This window comes from Aplysia californica, unplaced genomic scaffold (assembly GCF_000002075.1).
Source record: "Aplysia californica isolate F4 #8 unplaced genomic scaffold, AplCal3.0 scaffold00785, whole genome shotgun sequence".
NCBI classification, from domain to species: domain Eukaryota; kingdom Metazoa; phylum Mollusca; class Gastropoda; order Aplysiida; family Aplysiidae; genus Aplysia; species Aplysia californica.
Window position 1 is genome coordinate 136795 of NW_004798055.1, and position 16119 is coordinate 152913.

The 16119-nt window shown below is 43.0% G+C and overlaps 3 protein-coding genes across 4 annotated transcripts in view; 1 reads left to right on the forward strand and 2 right to left on the reverse strand.

The window, feature by feature from the left end:
* Nucleotides 1-5262, forward strand: part of LOC101848846 (ubiquinol-cytochrome-c reductase complex assembly factor 1) — a 12090-nt gene extending 6828 nt beyond the window's left edge. The window contains exons 7-9 of one of the 2 annotated variants that reach the window (XM_005109510.3): nt 720-800; nt 2365-2481; nt 3893-5262. In XM_005109510.3, coding sequence (XP_005109567.1) covers nt 720-800; nt 2365-2481; nt 3893-4036 — 342 coding nt within the window. In that variant the 3' untranslated portion in view covers nt 4037-5262. The other variant, XM_035972664.1, reaches the window with a different exon arrangement.
* A 2987-nt stretch (nt 5263-8249) lies between these two features.
* LOC101849565 (extensin-like) lies at nt 8250-12120 on the reverse strand. Its single transcript, XM_035972665.1, has 3 exons — nt 12095-12120; nt 10422-11052; nt 8250-10127 (listed from the first exon to the last, which is right to left on the reverse strand). The coding sequence occupies exons 1-3, from the start codon at nt 12118-12120 to the stop codon at nt 8250-8252; spliced, it is 2535 nt and encodes an 844-aa protein (XP_035828558.1).
* A 1354-nt stretch (nt 12121-13474) lies between these two features.
* LOC118478649 lies at nt 13475-14390 on the reverse strand. The gene has a single exon (XM_035972661.1). The coding sequence runs from the start codon at nt 14388-14390 to the stop codon at nt 13575-13577; it is 816 nt and encodes a 271-aa protein (XP_035828554.1). The 3' UTR covers nt 13475-13574.
* Nucleotides 14391-16119: the final 1729 nt, after the last annotated feature.

A 16119-nucleotide genomic window follows, 5' to 3' on the forward strand; every position in this document is an offset into this window, starting at 1 on the left:
TAAAGGCGCAAATACTATATTTGAATAGAGGACTTTTCGTACATTGACAAAACCTGGCAGTAAGTGAGGCTGGCGGTACAACAGGGGGCAGTACAACAAGGTTTGACTGTTCTTAGACTATGCGTTAAGAAGGAATACACAACATGTATTTTTTATCGTAAAAGGGCAAAGAGGATTTACACTTGTTCATTTTGAATCAATTTCTTGTTAAAACTTTTATGATTGTTCTTGTCTGAGCTGCTGTTTCATAGTTACCTCATGGAAAGAGAAGATGCAAAATGTTTAGGAAAAGAGACTTCAGTTTTCTCTGTAGCCCATGTGACAATATCAGTAGTCAGATAGAGATGTCATTAATATGTAAGGCTAACAAAAGGAGTCACTTCTCAGATTTTAGCCTTTTGGAAATAGAATTGTTAAATTCATAAGTAGATTTTGGCCAATTTGTAAGTACGAAAGGATATGAGATATGTAAGACTTGAAACAAATATAGCATCAGTTAAAAATCAACATATTTGACCCCATCTCGATTTTTGCCTGATATCTTCATTCAGTGATTGAAGTAGTAACTTATTTTGTCTCACATACGATTGAAAGAAAAATGTTGAGAAATAGAATTTTTTCCAGTGAAAATATAATTTAAACGTTGCATTATCTCTATTGATAGATTGCATAATTTGTCTGTTTACATGCTTTCATCTCTGTCTCTGATTTCTTTAAAGGACATGCTGGGAAGCGAACGTCGCAAAGCTGTGAAGAATTTCTACAGTATGATGGTCTTGTCCATTATGCATTATGATGAGGTGAGAGACTTGCTGCCTGGGAGTAAGAGGGGAGGGAAGTAGATCTAATTGTCAATGTGAATGATTCTTTCAACTAATTTTAGGCACTCCTTTGAAGGACAACACATACAGGTCTTTTATCTTATTCGTCTGTCCAAATGCCTGTCTGTGTCTTACTGTTTCACTACACCAAGTTAATTTCAATGTGTGAAAGTACTTTCAATTTAGCATAAGAAAATATGTTCTCCTGTAAAATGGCAATCAGGTTCAAAGCAACCCACTCCCAAAATGATCAAAATTTTATAGATTTGGGTGGAAATTCCACTGTCTTGACTTGGCCAAGCCACCTAAGAAACAAACAATTTGTGTTGAAAGGAGTGTAAAACATATCCTATATTATTTTGTTTTTCTTCATACAATAGAACCTGCTCTAGTGGCCATATATGCAAGACAATCACCTGTTCAAATGACCACTTCCTACTCTCCCCCCAACCACTATATTAGACTGACACTATTATTATTACTGTCGAACCTGCTTTTACGGAAACCTATGTAAAACGAAAACCTGTCTTAACGGAATCTCCCTCTGCCCCCTTGATATATTCCTCTTTAATTACCTGTATAAAACGGTAACCTGTCCAACGCGGAAACGGAAAAAAAAAATCCGCTCCCCTCCTAGGGTTTTACGTGTCTAAGACAGAAAATGCTTTGCCCGTTCAGCCCTGATTTGAAACAAAACTCGCAAGTATGGTTCCCTCCGCCAACTCTAAACTTAACGCCATGTCGCCTGGCGAGGGAAGGGAGTAGGGGTGCAGTTTGAGGGTACATGTTACTCAAGGACCTTACAACTGTATAATCTCCTTGATGTTACCTGATCTGTGTGAGCCCTGAGTGGTGCACATGATCAGGGTGGTGTGGGTGTGAAATCTCACGAGCGCTCAGTGAAAGTTCTCGAGTTACACTCCAGCACGGAAACTTTAATTGGTAGCCAGAGGCCAGAGGTGTGAAATTAGTTTGACCAATGCCTGCCGCCCAGATTGTACAGCCAGCCGAGAAAAGAGTTCCTCGAATCGTTGTTACATGGCAGTAAGGGGTGGCATTGGTTGACTGTTCTTATTACACCTATGGGTGGGGCTAAGGGTGGAAGCAAAGGAGATGTTCAAATGTAAATCTGTTTTTAATAGGCCAAAACAGCGGTCCTTTAAAATGCAAGCACTGGTAGTAATTGGATAAGTATAAGACTGACACATGTCTTTATCAGAGAGGATAGCAGCTGAGAGGTGTGAAGTTTTGATCACTTGCGATTGCTTGCCAACCGGACTAGTGACCGTTGATCCCACCGGCTGGGCCTTTGAACCCCCCCTTCTAAATTCCCCTGTCTAAGACGAAATTTTTTTCTGGCTCCCTTGCGATTCCGTCTTACAACTGTATTATTGTTTTTGTTATTATTGTTACCATTTATATTATTATTATTATATTATTATAATAACACTGTTTAAAGACAGCCACTTTTCTCCTTGCCAGCAAATAGCCTTCTCGGGACAATTTTGACTATAGTTTGTTGCAATGGTTGTGATTCCCTCAGGCCATCCTTAGCTCGGACAAGCTGCTGGCCAATGCATTGTGGCTTCAGCTGTTTGGTCAGGACGCAGACGTTGCTCCAGACAAACTGGCTCTCATGGTGGAATATATTCGCAAACAGGTACGTGAGATGCATCCTCTTTGCAGGGTGGGTGGTCAGTGGGTGCTTTCGTTTGGTTGACTCTCCCTTCAGTTTTTTTTCTTTCTATTTTTTCTTCTTTTTTTTTTCTTTAGCTTATCTGTTCTTTTCTTTTTTTAAATTCTTTTTTTCTTTCTTATCAATGCAATGGGGAACCTTTAAGAGGCGGGCTTCGACCCTGGCTGTCAGGGCCAACGTGGACTGAGAGGGATGCAGTGTTCCAGCAGAAAAACCAGGATACTTGATAAAGCGAATTCAAGTCGTCTGCGATTGCAAAATGCCTAAGCTCTACATCACAGATGCAGGACTAATTTTTTGCTAGAACATTGACCCCAGCATTACTTATGCGTTCGTTTGTTCCTGTTTAATCCCAGCATTACTTTTGTTTTTTCGTTGGTTTATTATTTGGTTCCTTTTGCTGATCTCTGTCTTCGTTTTAGTTATGTAGACTTCAGAAAGCCTTGTGCAGGCTCGTCCTTATGACACTCTGTAGAAAATTGTCTAGAAGTGAAAACAGTAAAAACTAATCTTTTTAAAATTCACATTTGTCAACTTATAAATAAGAGTTATCGTTTTGTGTCCTTATTAGTAAAGCACTTATGTACTTTTTTAAAAGTTGTCCATACATGAATGTTCTTTAAGATGGTGAAAGGATAAATTTTGTCAGTCTGAATCGAAATATCACTTGTTTAGGACAATTTTGCTACTTAGTTTTCAAAGCCATGTTAGATACTATAAGTTACCCCCGCCAGATACTATTACTATTTTAGACAAAAGTTTTGAGTAACTGAAAATAATTCACCGACACTATGTTTTGATGCTTATATTGAAATAAAAAAGGACCAAAAAAATAAACAGCTTCTTGGGGCAAAAAGCAGGAAGTGCCCTCTTTGTGTCTATGTCTTGGGTTGGACCAGAAACATTTGAACTGAAAAAAAAAAAAAAAATATCTGACTGTTGGATTCTGTACGCTTCCCAGGAGTCAGGGAATGTTTCTGAGGGTTCTTGGGTCTGCTGGAGTGATGATCATTGTATATTACATAAAGTATCTAGTGCGCTGTAGAATATGGATGTATGCTACATAAATGCTATTATTATTAGTAGTTGTAGTAGTGTTGTATTTTTATTATTATTATTAAAATAATATTATTATTGTTAGGATTGTTCTTCTTATTATTATTAGGATTATTATTTTTATTATTGTTTTTGTTGTTGTTTTTGTTCTTCTTCTTTTTGATAATTATTAATAGTTATTACTGTTATAATTTTTTCTTCAACCAGGTCCAATATCATGACAGTCTAGACCCTTCTCAGCTGATGCAGGTTCTTCTTCTTCTTCTACTTTTTGAAAATTATTAATAGTTATTACTATTATAATTTTTTCTTCAACCAGGTCCAATATCATGACAGTCTAGACCCTTCTCAGCTGATGCAGCCTGGGTACATAAGCTTTCTCCCACTTCATGGAGACCGACTGGACGTGGCAAAAGCTGACGCTGATTTTCAAACTCTAACAAAGAATAAAGATATATACTGAAATGTGGGGTAAATATGGTGCGTGTGTGTGTGTGTGTGTGTGTGTGTGTGTGTGTTTGTGTGTGTGTGTGTGAGAGAGAGAAAAAGAGAGAAAGAGGGAGAAAGGCAGAGAAAGGCAGAGAGAGAAGAAACAGAAAAGAGAGAGATAGTAAATGCTCTTGTGATTGTGGTGTATATGTTGTATGGCCATTGCTTTATAGCTGTATGTGGGTATGTGGGTATGTCATTGTATGGAGAGGAACGATTAAAAGTTATGTCAAAGTAAAATATTTCGATGCAATCAGTGTGAAAGACTCTTTCTTGTAAGTTATTCTGTACTTACTTGTTGTGATTGTGTCAAAGTTGAGATCGCATACTTATCACCTAAAAGATGCTGCTCTATTTCATTGTGAAACTAAACCGTGTTTGGATATTGTAAAAGTTAATAGGAAGAGAAGATGCTTCTGTCACAATAGATTTGTTACCACCACCACCATCCCCCCCCCCTTCCTCTGGAAATTTTGTAAATTACAAATTTCATTTGTGAGGCATCGTGGTGAATTCAGATGCTTGTTGAAATAATGAAATCTAAAAATCTCTATTTTTTAGAGCAGGTTTGGCAATTTTAACAAATTTTTCTTTTTTGTTCAACACCTTTTATATCCATTCAAAAACATATTTCTGTGTGGATTTTTACTGAAAACTCTTAATTAAAGGAACACAGAATATAAATTTTCGGTTTCCGAGGACCCTCAAGCCAAAAAAGTGACCAAATTTTTGGCGGCCATTTTCTTGCTAATATTATGTCTGAAATCAGACGCCCCCTACATCTTTCAGTTGCAAATATCTCAAATTTTATTCCAGTCAGATGGAAATTTTTTTCACAGAAAGCAAGGCAAATGAACAAGCTTTCAGAAAATACCAATAACTCCATATTTACTTACAAATTTATGAGGGCCTGATTCCACCAAGTGGTGCCACATTTGTGCATAACGTCATGGCAACCCAGTTGTGGCCCCATAGAGAGTGGAGACCTGATATATGCTTAGAAGGCTTTGAGTTGTAAGCATCAAGTTTATTTTACTGATAATTCTATGACTCATTTTTTCTAAAGCCTTTGGGGGGGGGGGGGGGGGTGTTTTTACTTGTGTTTTACTGTTTGTCATGGGTGACTGTTTTGATGCACAATATTTTGCTGCTGCTGTTCATTAAGTAAATAAACCCAAAGTCTATCATTTTATCCTTGAATTTGATTGTGAGTTTGATGATTTTTTAAAAATGTGTTTACTGCCAAAAGAAATAAATTGTGAGTCTTGTGCCCTAACACGACCTTCACATGTCACAGACACTGTTTGCGAAAACATGCACATGATGAGATCACCCTGCAACTCCCTTATTTTCAGCTGAAAATTGACCTCATCAAACGTATTGTTTCTATAGTGCTTCTCATAATGTTACATTGTTCTAAGAAGCTTGACTGTCATCATTTTGCATTGCGAGAGAAGTGCTCTTGCATTTCATGTAGACAACGTTTTGTTTTAGTAATACTGGTATTTGATTTATAAAATTTAATTTGCTTTTAAGACATGTAAGACTTTTTAAAAAATACAAGTAATTATTTTTATTTTAGAAGTGTTTGCCATAACCTTTGGATCACAGTTTAAATTAAAATAGGGTGTCAAGTTTATTGACTTTAAACATTTTATAGTTTCATGTCTGAGGAAACCCTTTACAAGCAATTGTTGTCCTTTCATACATAGGTGTGTTCCTTCTTTTTCAAGTTCCTTCGGAGCCTTTCTTGTCAATAATGTTTCCTTTTAGCAAATCAAGCCCCGTGCTTGTAAAATTTCACAGTGAAATGATTGCAATTATTGCAATGTTTACTGCAGTCCAAGCCCTCTAGGGACAAAATTTTGATAATTTAGAGGCTTGCTTTTTCGACTTTGTATGTCAAGGCTGACCCTCGCTGAGTGGAGTATAGCATCGCAGTGGACGGAAGGGATGCCCTGTAAAATGACTTGCCCACTTGAGGATTGAACTTGTGCCTTTTTGCGTGTCACTGTGTGGAATGTAATCATAATGTCACATACATGGGTCTTTTGCTTGGTTTAATAGTGTCATCAATTCAAAGCATAAAATGTATATATATGAGGCAGCGCGGTGGAATCAGGCTCTCGTCAAACTAATCAGAGTCAGAGTGAAGAAACTTGCTTTTTTTCTGTTGGTTTGTGAATTTTTTTCAAACTTTCGTTTTTTGGCTCAACACCTTTCATGCCCACTAAAGAACTCATTTTTGTGTGGATTTTTCTGAAAAACGTTGATTAAAGGCACACAATGTAAATTTTCAGTTACCACAGACTCTTAAGCTAAGGAAATAACTAATCTTTGGCGGCCATTTTGTCACTAATATTACCTCTGAAAACATGTGACCCCTACATCTTTCATTTGCAAATATCTCGACTTGTATTCAAGATAAATGGATATTTTTTTCATCCATATAAAGACAAGTGAACAAGCTTTACGATGATACCAATAACTCTACATGCCCAAAAACTGACGAGAGCCTTGATTCCACCACGCTGCCTCCCATATAGACACAACATAAAATTGATAGAGAGAATGAAGCAAACTCATATCAAAAGACAAATCAGTCCTGAAGTCCTGACACTTTTTATAAAATGCTTGCTTTATTAAAGTTAGCATGAAATATTCAGATAACGCTTTCTCTAACCTGCCACTTCTGAGACAAACGAACTGTTAGTTGTTCCTCACCTCAAAATATTCCCCGTCCAGTTAAAAACTTTCAAGAAACAAAGATTGCAATGACAACAAATCAGAACAACTCTGTCGTCAGCTGAATCATGAACGCTAACTGACGGTTATAATAATATATGCAAAGGGAAAAACTTTTACCACATAAAGGCATATCTGGAAGGGATGGATTGAAAAAGAGAAGAAAAACAAAAAGAAACGTTCACTCACATTTCCTTCAGAAGAAACTATAGAAGCTTCAGGTGCTGCTAGAACCATCGAAAACATTATAAATTATGCATACCTTGCTGATGTCCATCAACAAATAATTTACAATGCTCTTCCTACGGAATCTTGAGATGGTAAGTTGTAATTTGATTTAGCTGATAAAGCTGTAAGAAATCTATTAAACAACTTTCATGGAGCTCGTGTGTAGAGTTGCAAGAAAAGTTCGCTCTATGTTGCTTTATGTTGCATAATTTGTTTTATTGCTTGCTCAGGAAGGAATTTGTCGTCTTAAATTCTAACATCCTCTTTTGCGTTATTGTTTGAACAGTCTCCTGTTTTCGTTTATATATATTTACGCCATATTTCTTTTTTTTTTTGTATCATGAGGTTTTTGTTCTATGTAGTTTTCAAGAGCAGGGCAAAAACGGTTAAGTTTTAATTTTCTGAGTCCAATCTGGGTTAAACAGAGTCCTTTCTTCTCTTGTTCGACCAGCCACAAGGACACGTTGTATTTTTCCTACTGTGTCGTCATCTGGGACTCGGAGTGCTTGGCTGTCTCAGGCGACTGTTACTGCTGATGTAAACTGTTGTCAGTATAAATTCGGGGGGTTCCTGTTTGAATCTTTACTTTGTATATGTCTATGTTTCACTTAACCATGCGAGCTATTGAATGAGTCTTAGCATCTGCGCCTGTGGTTCAAATGGTTGGGCTCATAACTTCACAGTTGTGGTGAGTTTAATTCATGCATGGGGAAAGATATTATTATGTGTTACTGAGTAGCTCCTTTTTTTGTTGGGATGTTGTATTCTTCATTGCCTTTTTTTTTGGCTCTAATACATGGTGTAAAAGCACCCCCCCTCCCCCGCACCCCACCCCGCCAAGAACTAAAGAACTATTTTACGTTGAAGAGAGGGTATACCGTCAGAACAAAGTAAAAACCATGACGGGCAATTTCTTTGCTGCCGGTCATGTTTTTGGTACTGTCTATTTGATTTGGACATGTCATGTAACTGACAACACGGATGGCGTACCTCACTGGGCAGGGGTGAAGAATATTCAGTAGGCTATTTATTGATTCAGAAGTGATTCAGAGGCGACCTTGGACAAGTAAAAAGGGAAGGATAGTACTCTTTGTTACTGGACTTTTCACAAACGTCTTTCCAATAAATGAACTCGACAGAAACGGTATATTTCATAGTATATGAGTTTGGCAACATGAATACGAATTATAACAACTGTTTACATTGTAATTACATCAGCCCGTCCTCCTTAGGGCGTATAACGGTCCTCTCCCTGATGTCAAAGGTGGCGACCTTGGTGCCCAAGGTAATCTGTCCCCATAGATGACACCTTGACCCCTACCACCGCGATAACCGATCTTGTTAGATGGTGGGGGATATTGTCGGAAGAAAAATCGGGAAGGGTTCAAAGGAGGAGAAGGAGGAGTAAATGGAGAGAAGAAAGGAGAGGGGAAGAAGGAGGGAAAGGTGTAGCTGCTGTCTTTGTTATCCTTGTTGTCGGACCGTTTGAAACGCCTGTGTGGTTGATGGGCTGCTGGTGAGGTCAACGGTTGTGACCCTGGGCTGGTGACTCCAGAGGTCAAGGTCTGCGCTGAATTCGCTGACTGACGCATAGGTGGGCTCTGATTCAGAACAGGGGATGTTTGCATTAGTGGTTGTGGCCCTGGCTTTTGCGCCCAGGGCATGCGGTCTCCGTATATGAGTCCTTGGCCCCCTGTGTTTTTGTAGGCGATTTTGTTGGTCATCGGAGAAGAGAAAAAGGAAGGAGAGAAATACGGAGAAGGTCGGTATGAGGGGAAGAAGGGAGAGAAGAAAGGAGAGGAGAAGAAGTTGGGGGAAGTGTTGCTCTCCGGGTTGTCGTTGTTGTCTGATCGTTTCACACGTCGGCGAGGTTGTCCGCCGGCTGCTGGACTCTGTGCCCAGGGCATGCGGTCACCGTAAATGACCCCTTGACCTCTGGGGTTTCTGTAGGCGATTTTGTTCGGAGTTGAGGGGAACGGGTTTGGTGGGAAGTAAGGGGAAGCTACTCGTGGTGGTCTGAAGAAAGGGGACGGGCCGAAGAAGGGAGATGCTACCCTTGGAGGTGTGAAAAGGGGGGACGTTTGGAAGGGGGAGAAAAGGGGAGAAAAGAAACTGGTGGGGAAGAAGCTGCTAGCGGAGTTGTCACCCTTGTCTTTGTTGTCGGAGCGTTTGTAGCGGCGATGTGCTTGTGCTGCATAGGGCGGGACGAAGGCTGGGGGCGGAGCGTACGGCGTGTAAGGTGATCTAGGAGGAGGATAGCGGGGCTGGGGTGGGAAGTAGCCGTAGGGATTTGCTGCTGGTGGGAACCTCTGAGGGAAATAGGCAGGACGGGGCGGGGTTTGTCTCAGGGAAGGGTAAGGGACGTACTGGATGTAGACAGGAGGGGGCGGGGCCCTAGCGGGCGGGGCATTCTCAGATGGCTTGAAGAAATCTACAGGGACGGAAAAATCGCCAAAAGTGATGACGTCATTGTTGCTACTACTGCTGTCAGAATTGTCGTCTCCTGATGCTCGTTTCTTACGGCCGAGTGGGGCTGGGTGGGTGGCCGGGTGGATGGTCGGTTGGATGGGTGGCCGGATAAAGGGGTCGAGGTTAGCTGGTAGTAGGCTACCGTGTGGTGGAGGAGGACCGTAATTTGACATGGGAGGAGCCATATTTAGCGGGGCCGAAGCTGGGCCAGCAGGGGGAGGGGCCTGATGTGTTGTGTAGGGCGGGGCTTGGTTTTGTGATGGAGGTGGGTTTTGTGGCGGTGGGGGTGGAGGTGGGAGGAAAACAGAATTCTGGGAGGGAGCGTAGTTTTGTTGAGTGGGAGGGGCGAAGTTTTGCTGAGGGGGAGGAGGGCGTCCTGCTGGGGGTGTCTGTGGCAGAGGTTTGGTAGCAGCTGGCAGTTGATTGGTCTGAGGGGTGTAAGGGGCCGGGTAATACGGTTGCTGTACAAGGTTCTGTTCTTGGTTATAGTACTGCTGGGGCGGGGAGGGGGCGGATCTATGCTGTGTCGGGGCATACATTTGAGAGAGCTCAGCGAGTCTTTGCTTGAGCTGGGCGGGGTTCTTTTTCACTCGGGAGGAGCTAGGGTAATACTGGGCGGGGCTCTGTTGATAAGCGGGGTAACTATTCTGATTGTAGTAACTGTTATACTGCGGACTGGGTTGCTGCTGGTACTGTTGGAACTGTTGCTGCTGTTGCAATAGTTGCTGCTGCTGCTGCTGCAGTTGCTGATGTTGAAATAGCAGCTGCCTCTGCTGCTGCTGCAGAAGCAGTTGTTGTTGCTGCTGCTGCTGCTGTTGCTGCTGTTGCTGGTAGTACTGCTGCTGTCTGTGGTAGTTGCTGTAGGCCGGCTGCTGTTGCTGCTGTTGTTGGGTGTAGGGCGTGTACACGCGGACGACTTGTGCTGGCTGGCGGGGCGGGAATCTTTTCCTGTCGTCTGATTTCTCCGGTGGCTTGAAGAAATCAACGGGAATGCTGACGTCTCCGACTGTAATGACGTCATTATTGCCGCCGCCCTCCGCTGCTCTCTTCTTCCGGCCGTGGTAATATCCGCCGGAAGTGCGTAATGGCGGGCTGCTGCCGAAACGAGGAGAAGCGTACGAGAACCTCGGTGTTGGTCTTCCAAACGAAGATCTCTGCCAGGAAGGTAACGGGGAGGCAGGGGACGAATAAAGACTTCTGCGGGGAAGGGAAGGGGCGAAGGGGCGATTGAAATATGTGCTGTACACAGGTGGGCGTGGTGGGAAGTATGTGGGAAGCGCAGAGCTCTCAGACCGCTCAGGAGGTTTGAAAAAATCAAGAGGAACAGTGACGTCCCCGAACGTAACCACATCATTACTACTGCTGCTGTCTGAGTTGTCGTCTGAAGATCTTTTCTTCCTGCCTTTGCCCGGCAATCTGTCGCCATAGAAACCGTCTCTGTTGAGTCTCTGGAGAGGCGGGGTGGAGGCGGCGGCCAGAGCCGGGTAGTCACCTGGATCCTTTATCGGCATCCGTGGGCTCATAGCACGCTGCATGCTGGAGAAGTACCTGTGGGCACAGCCGAGGAGAGGGAATGTTAGATTGATAGGCCTACATTGTATTTAGTAGAAAGAATTGGTATACTGAATTCAGCAAAAAGAAAAGCGGGGGTTGTTCGAGGTGACCAACGCGGTTTGTTTATTTGTTTGTTTGCCTTAAAGATCTCCTCTCTGTCTGTTTTACCCCCTTCCTCACTAAATGATCCTTATTGTGTCAGTGTGAGGAAATGGAAGGTTAGATTATTTAGATACAAACTGTTTTGACAGGAAGATGTTGATAGTTGGTGGCTGTACTTACTGCCTCTCTCTCTTTCTTTCTCTCTCTCTCTCTCTCTCTCTCTCTCTCTCTCTCTCTCTCTCTCTCTCTCTCTGTGTCTGTGTGTGTCTGTGTGTGTGTGTGTCTGTCTGTCTGTCTGTCTGTCTGTCTGTCTGTCTGTCTGTCTGTCTGTCTGTCTGTCTGTCTGTCTGTCTGTCTGTCTGTCTGTCCGTCTCTGTCTCTCTGTCTGTGTTGAAATGCATGTACTTCCAAGGAAGCTCTGCCCGCACCCATATTATGTCTTCAGAAAGAGTCTATAATTATTATGAGGTTCACGACAGGATGTATTTTGCGTGGCCAGGGTAGAAACTGTCACTATTAATGTCTCTCTTAATTCAAAACACGACAGAGGCATCGGTAGTCTTTTGGTGAGGCTACTGGACTCGTCACTGGGATATTGCAGGTCAGGGGGAGTCAGGGGGATCGAAGCTCAGTCCTGCCCGACGTTGCGTCCTTTTAACAGACATTAATTTTCTTTTACACGAAATTTCCCATTCAGCTCAGTCTTATCAGAGATCGACGGTGGTGTCGGTGGCCTAGTGGTTAGGTTACCAGACTTGTAATCGTAAGATTGCGGGATCAGGGGTTCGAGCCTCAGCTCGGTCCGACGTTGTGTCCTTGGGAAAGGCACTTTACACGAATGTTCTACTTGTCTAGGTCTTTTCAGAGATGGACGTTGCACTCGGAGGCCCCGCCTCTTAAATAACCTAACAGGAGCGTTAACCTATAGACTCACCATTTCACAATTCCAGAGATGGACATTGAATTCGGAGATTCGCCTTCTTAAATAACTCTTCAGTGTTACAAGGGTCGTTATACCTGAACAATTTCATTTTGGCACAACCCATGACAACTTTTCTCCGTTCTCATCAATGTCAATATCTGTATGCGTGCCGTTCGCTCAGTTGACTTAAGACTAGATCGCACGTTACATGTATATCGTCAGCATCATTATCTTAGAACTGAAGTCATTTTGCAGAGGTTGAGGTTTTGAAAAAAAATCAAGATTTTAAAATTTCGACTATGTTTACAGGTTCGTTTTACCATAATATTCTGTTTTTTCCAGTAGGTGTTTTGCCGAGTTTTTAAATTGCTGAAGTAAAAATAAACAAAACAACAAAAAGGAAAAAAACAACATTTTTTAAAGGTACAAAATCATTTTGACTAATTGGTAGCCAGGGTGCAAACGGTCAGGTTTTGACTTATTTAGACCAACAACAACATGGTCACCACAAAAGAAGAATTAGTTCTACGATACAGGTAACAGATGTTAAGCTTGAAGATAGAAAGCAAGAGATTAAAAACGACCAAAATATTTTTTGTCATTTCAACGAACTCGAAGAGTGTAAACGAAATTAACTGAATCAAAGAAATTCTTCAGGTAAAAAGCCCGTAGAGTTAATGATTGTTGCAAGTGATCACTGTCATTGAATCTTCATTGTCACTGAAATTGACACCAGAAATACTATGGCAACGAGATAGATGGAAGACGTTTTCACCCAAGACGTGCCTTGCCGATAGGTCAGTTTTAATCACGCTGGGCTATGGCATGCATGGATGTCCCTCGTTCGAATTCTGTATGGTGTGTTACTGCACTTAAAGTTTTATTTAGAGGGGGGGGGGTAGAGGGGTAGGCGGGTAGGAACAGGGTTCGAGGCTGTGTAATTTCTTAGCACTCTCCTATCTACTATCTGAGTTGAGAATTGAATTTTGAGTCTCGGCTTCATGGAGAATTTTGTTCTGTTGAAAAGGGCGTAGCATGCTCCTGCTCAAGACATAGTGATGATATTCAGAGTAAACAAATATATAACATGGATTTAGGGGGCGAGAGTGGTAAGTAAGACAGAGATGAACGAGCAATTGTAGCTATAAATGATTTACGTCCCCATCAACATTATTTTGATCATTAAAAAGGCGGGCTGCTTAGACTCTGTCTGTCAGGACCAAATATGGCGGAGACGGATGCAACGTCCATGAAGACAGGCGAAGATACTCAATTGACATTGTTATTTAAAAAAAAAATCAATCTTTACTGCTTGGGAATCGAACTTGCATTATGTGTGTTCGGCGACCAAGTGCCTAAATGTTACACCACAAAACAAACACTGGTTGACCTAGCAATGAGAACAAAACAAACACTGGTTGACCTAGCAATGAGAACAAAACAAACACTGGTTGACCTAGCAATGAGAACAAAACAATGACACTTATTATACTTACCACATGGGCGCCATATTCTTTACAAAGTCACTTGGTTCCTTGCCGGGTGGGGTTTGAACCCCAGTGGACGCCATAAAGCTGCTTCTCATCATCCTCTTCATGTAGTCTCCTCCAAACTCAATCTTCTTCCCGTTAGGATCCCTCGCAGTTCCCATCATAATCCCCATGAACTGATTCATGGGATTGACTGCCGGCCCTTCACCTGGCTCCGCTCCTGCGCCGTAAAGGAATCTCTTCTTTCTCGAAAGCGCTGCCCCATCTGACGTCACCTCGTTAGCCCCGCCCTCAGCTGCAGGCCCGACGGCTTCTCGTTTCCCCCTGTAACCGGCGTATTGGTCCCCGTACATACCCGAGCCGAAGCTCACCCTCTCTCCATAGATGGAGGAATCTTGCGGGGGCTTGCGATAGGTCCTGTGAGCTTGTGATGACTGAAACTTCGCCAACATCATCATCATGTTCATCATCTGTGCGGATTCGCTGACCTCCTTCTTGGGGCCGCCCGTGGGCGGGCCCCCGAGCGTCATGCCGTTGAGGAACCGCTTCTCCCTCGACAAGAGTTTCTCGTCTGCGCTGTTCTCGCTTGTCAAATCCCCGGCCTGCGTTGCTTCTCTTTTCTGTTTTGACTTTAAGCTTTTCGTGTAGATCGTGCCAGTCCCTTCCATCAGATCCAGAGGCCCGCCAGTGTCCAGCTGCGTGGGGAAGGAGTCTGCCACTGGTGGGCTCGCCTTCTTGCACTCGGGTGGGAGGGAAATCTCCAGCCAGCGCACGATGATCTCCTCCAGGAAGGCGGCTGGGATCGTGGCGCGGAACATCTCTCGGTATTCATTGGCTTGGTCGATTCTATGGGGAGAAAAGAAGAAGAAGAATGTTTGTTGTTACTAGTTAATTTTACACAAATGCGCGCTTTGGTGATTGTGCCAACGTTTTCAGTAAAAAAAAAGAAGAAAAAAAAGGAGAAATTTGAATTGAATGTGTTGGAGTATGGTTGTGGTTTGAGTTTACCCAGGTAAATATGCACTGAACTGAACAAAATGTAGTTTCAGGTGAGTTGAAAGGGTTATAATAGGCAATATTTATTTTATTTGAGAGAGAGAGAGAGAGAGAGAGAGAGAGAGAGAGACAGACAGACAGACAGACAGACAGACAGACAGACAGACAGACAGACAGACAGACAGACAGACAGACAGACAGGCAGACTGACTGACAGACAGACAGACAGACAGACAGACAGACAGACAGACAGACAGACAGACAGACAGACAGACAGGGGGAGGGAAAGTATAGGGGGGGGGGGGGCAAATGAAAATGTAGGAGTGAAGTCGTGTTTAAATTTATACGATATCAACACTGCCCAACCATACACCTTTGAAGGCGCGTTTCCGTTTCATAACTCGAATGCTTGTTTTTGTTTTGGTAAGTGTTTTACGGCGCTCGCAACTGCATAAGGTCATATGAGCGCGAGGGACACGCCAAACATTTTCAATTGGTAGGAAATTTTGAATTTTGGCGGGTGGCGACCGAAGCCTACTCTTATCAATTTTAGACCACCAAGGGATCTTTAACGTTCGCAACTTGCTCACAGGCCCTCCGAGATTTTTCGCCCTTGTCCGAGAACGCTAGGTGTAGATCTATCCTACCAGAAGATCAGGGGTATGGCTGAAAGACAGAAGTAAGAAGAAAGAAGGAGCCAAGGAGTAGCAGTAGAAAGGCTGCATAAAGAGTCAGGAGCCTAGGGGAGGGGGCAAATGAGGTGACAGGGTGGGGACAGAAAGAGGAGACGAAAGCAGACGACAGAACAGTGAAAGAGAGCAGGAAAGGAGGTGAAAGAAGACAATTTTAGAGACGACAAATTTTCGGTCGCTATACCGATTCGAACCCGGGACCTTTGAATGAGAGGCCAACACCTTAACCTCTAGGCCACGAGAGCCCCCACTCGGATGTTTGAAAGAGTCTCATGCCCTGGTGCGCTAAGCGTGGAGGAATGTGACTATTGCTAACGGCAGATATCTCATTTTTTTGTCTTCAGAAACCTATATGTATACTGTCTGCTTGTCCCGTACAATCCATAGGCAAAAATTACCCTCCTTCTCCTTCCTTTTATTCTAAAAATAAGCATTCAATACACACACCGTGAAGATCTGAAAGGACTTATTGTATGAGTAACGAGAGCTACTCAGCCTTGGGAAAAATGTGAGGCCTGTTATGAAACAGGATGTCAGATGAAACCTCACCGCTTATCCGAAAACGGACAGACTAATTTGTCTGCTCATGCCACCATTTCTTTGGGCAGGAGGTGTCAGCGCAAAAAGTAGCGCACAGCTCAAGGACTATCTTTGCCAAGTGTTCTGGTAAGCCGTAGATGATAAGGGATTACCGTAGAAGAGAAAATGGGGACGACAGATGGACACGGTGTAAGATATACTGCTTCGGCGCACACTCCCCCCCCCCTTACTTTTTGGTCCCCGCTCAGATATAAAGGGTATGACTGTTTTAGGACAGCAGTCGGCACGGAAGGAAATAAAAACGCCCGAGAGGCAGGGG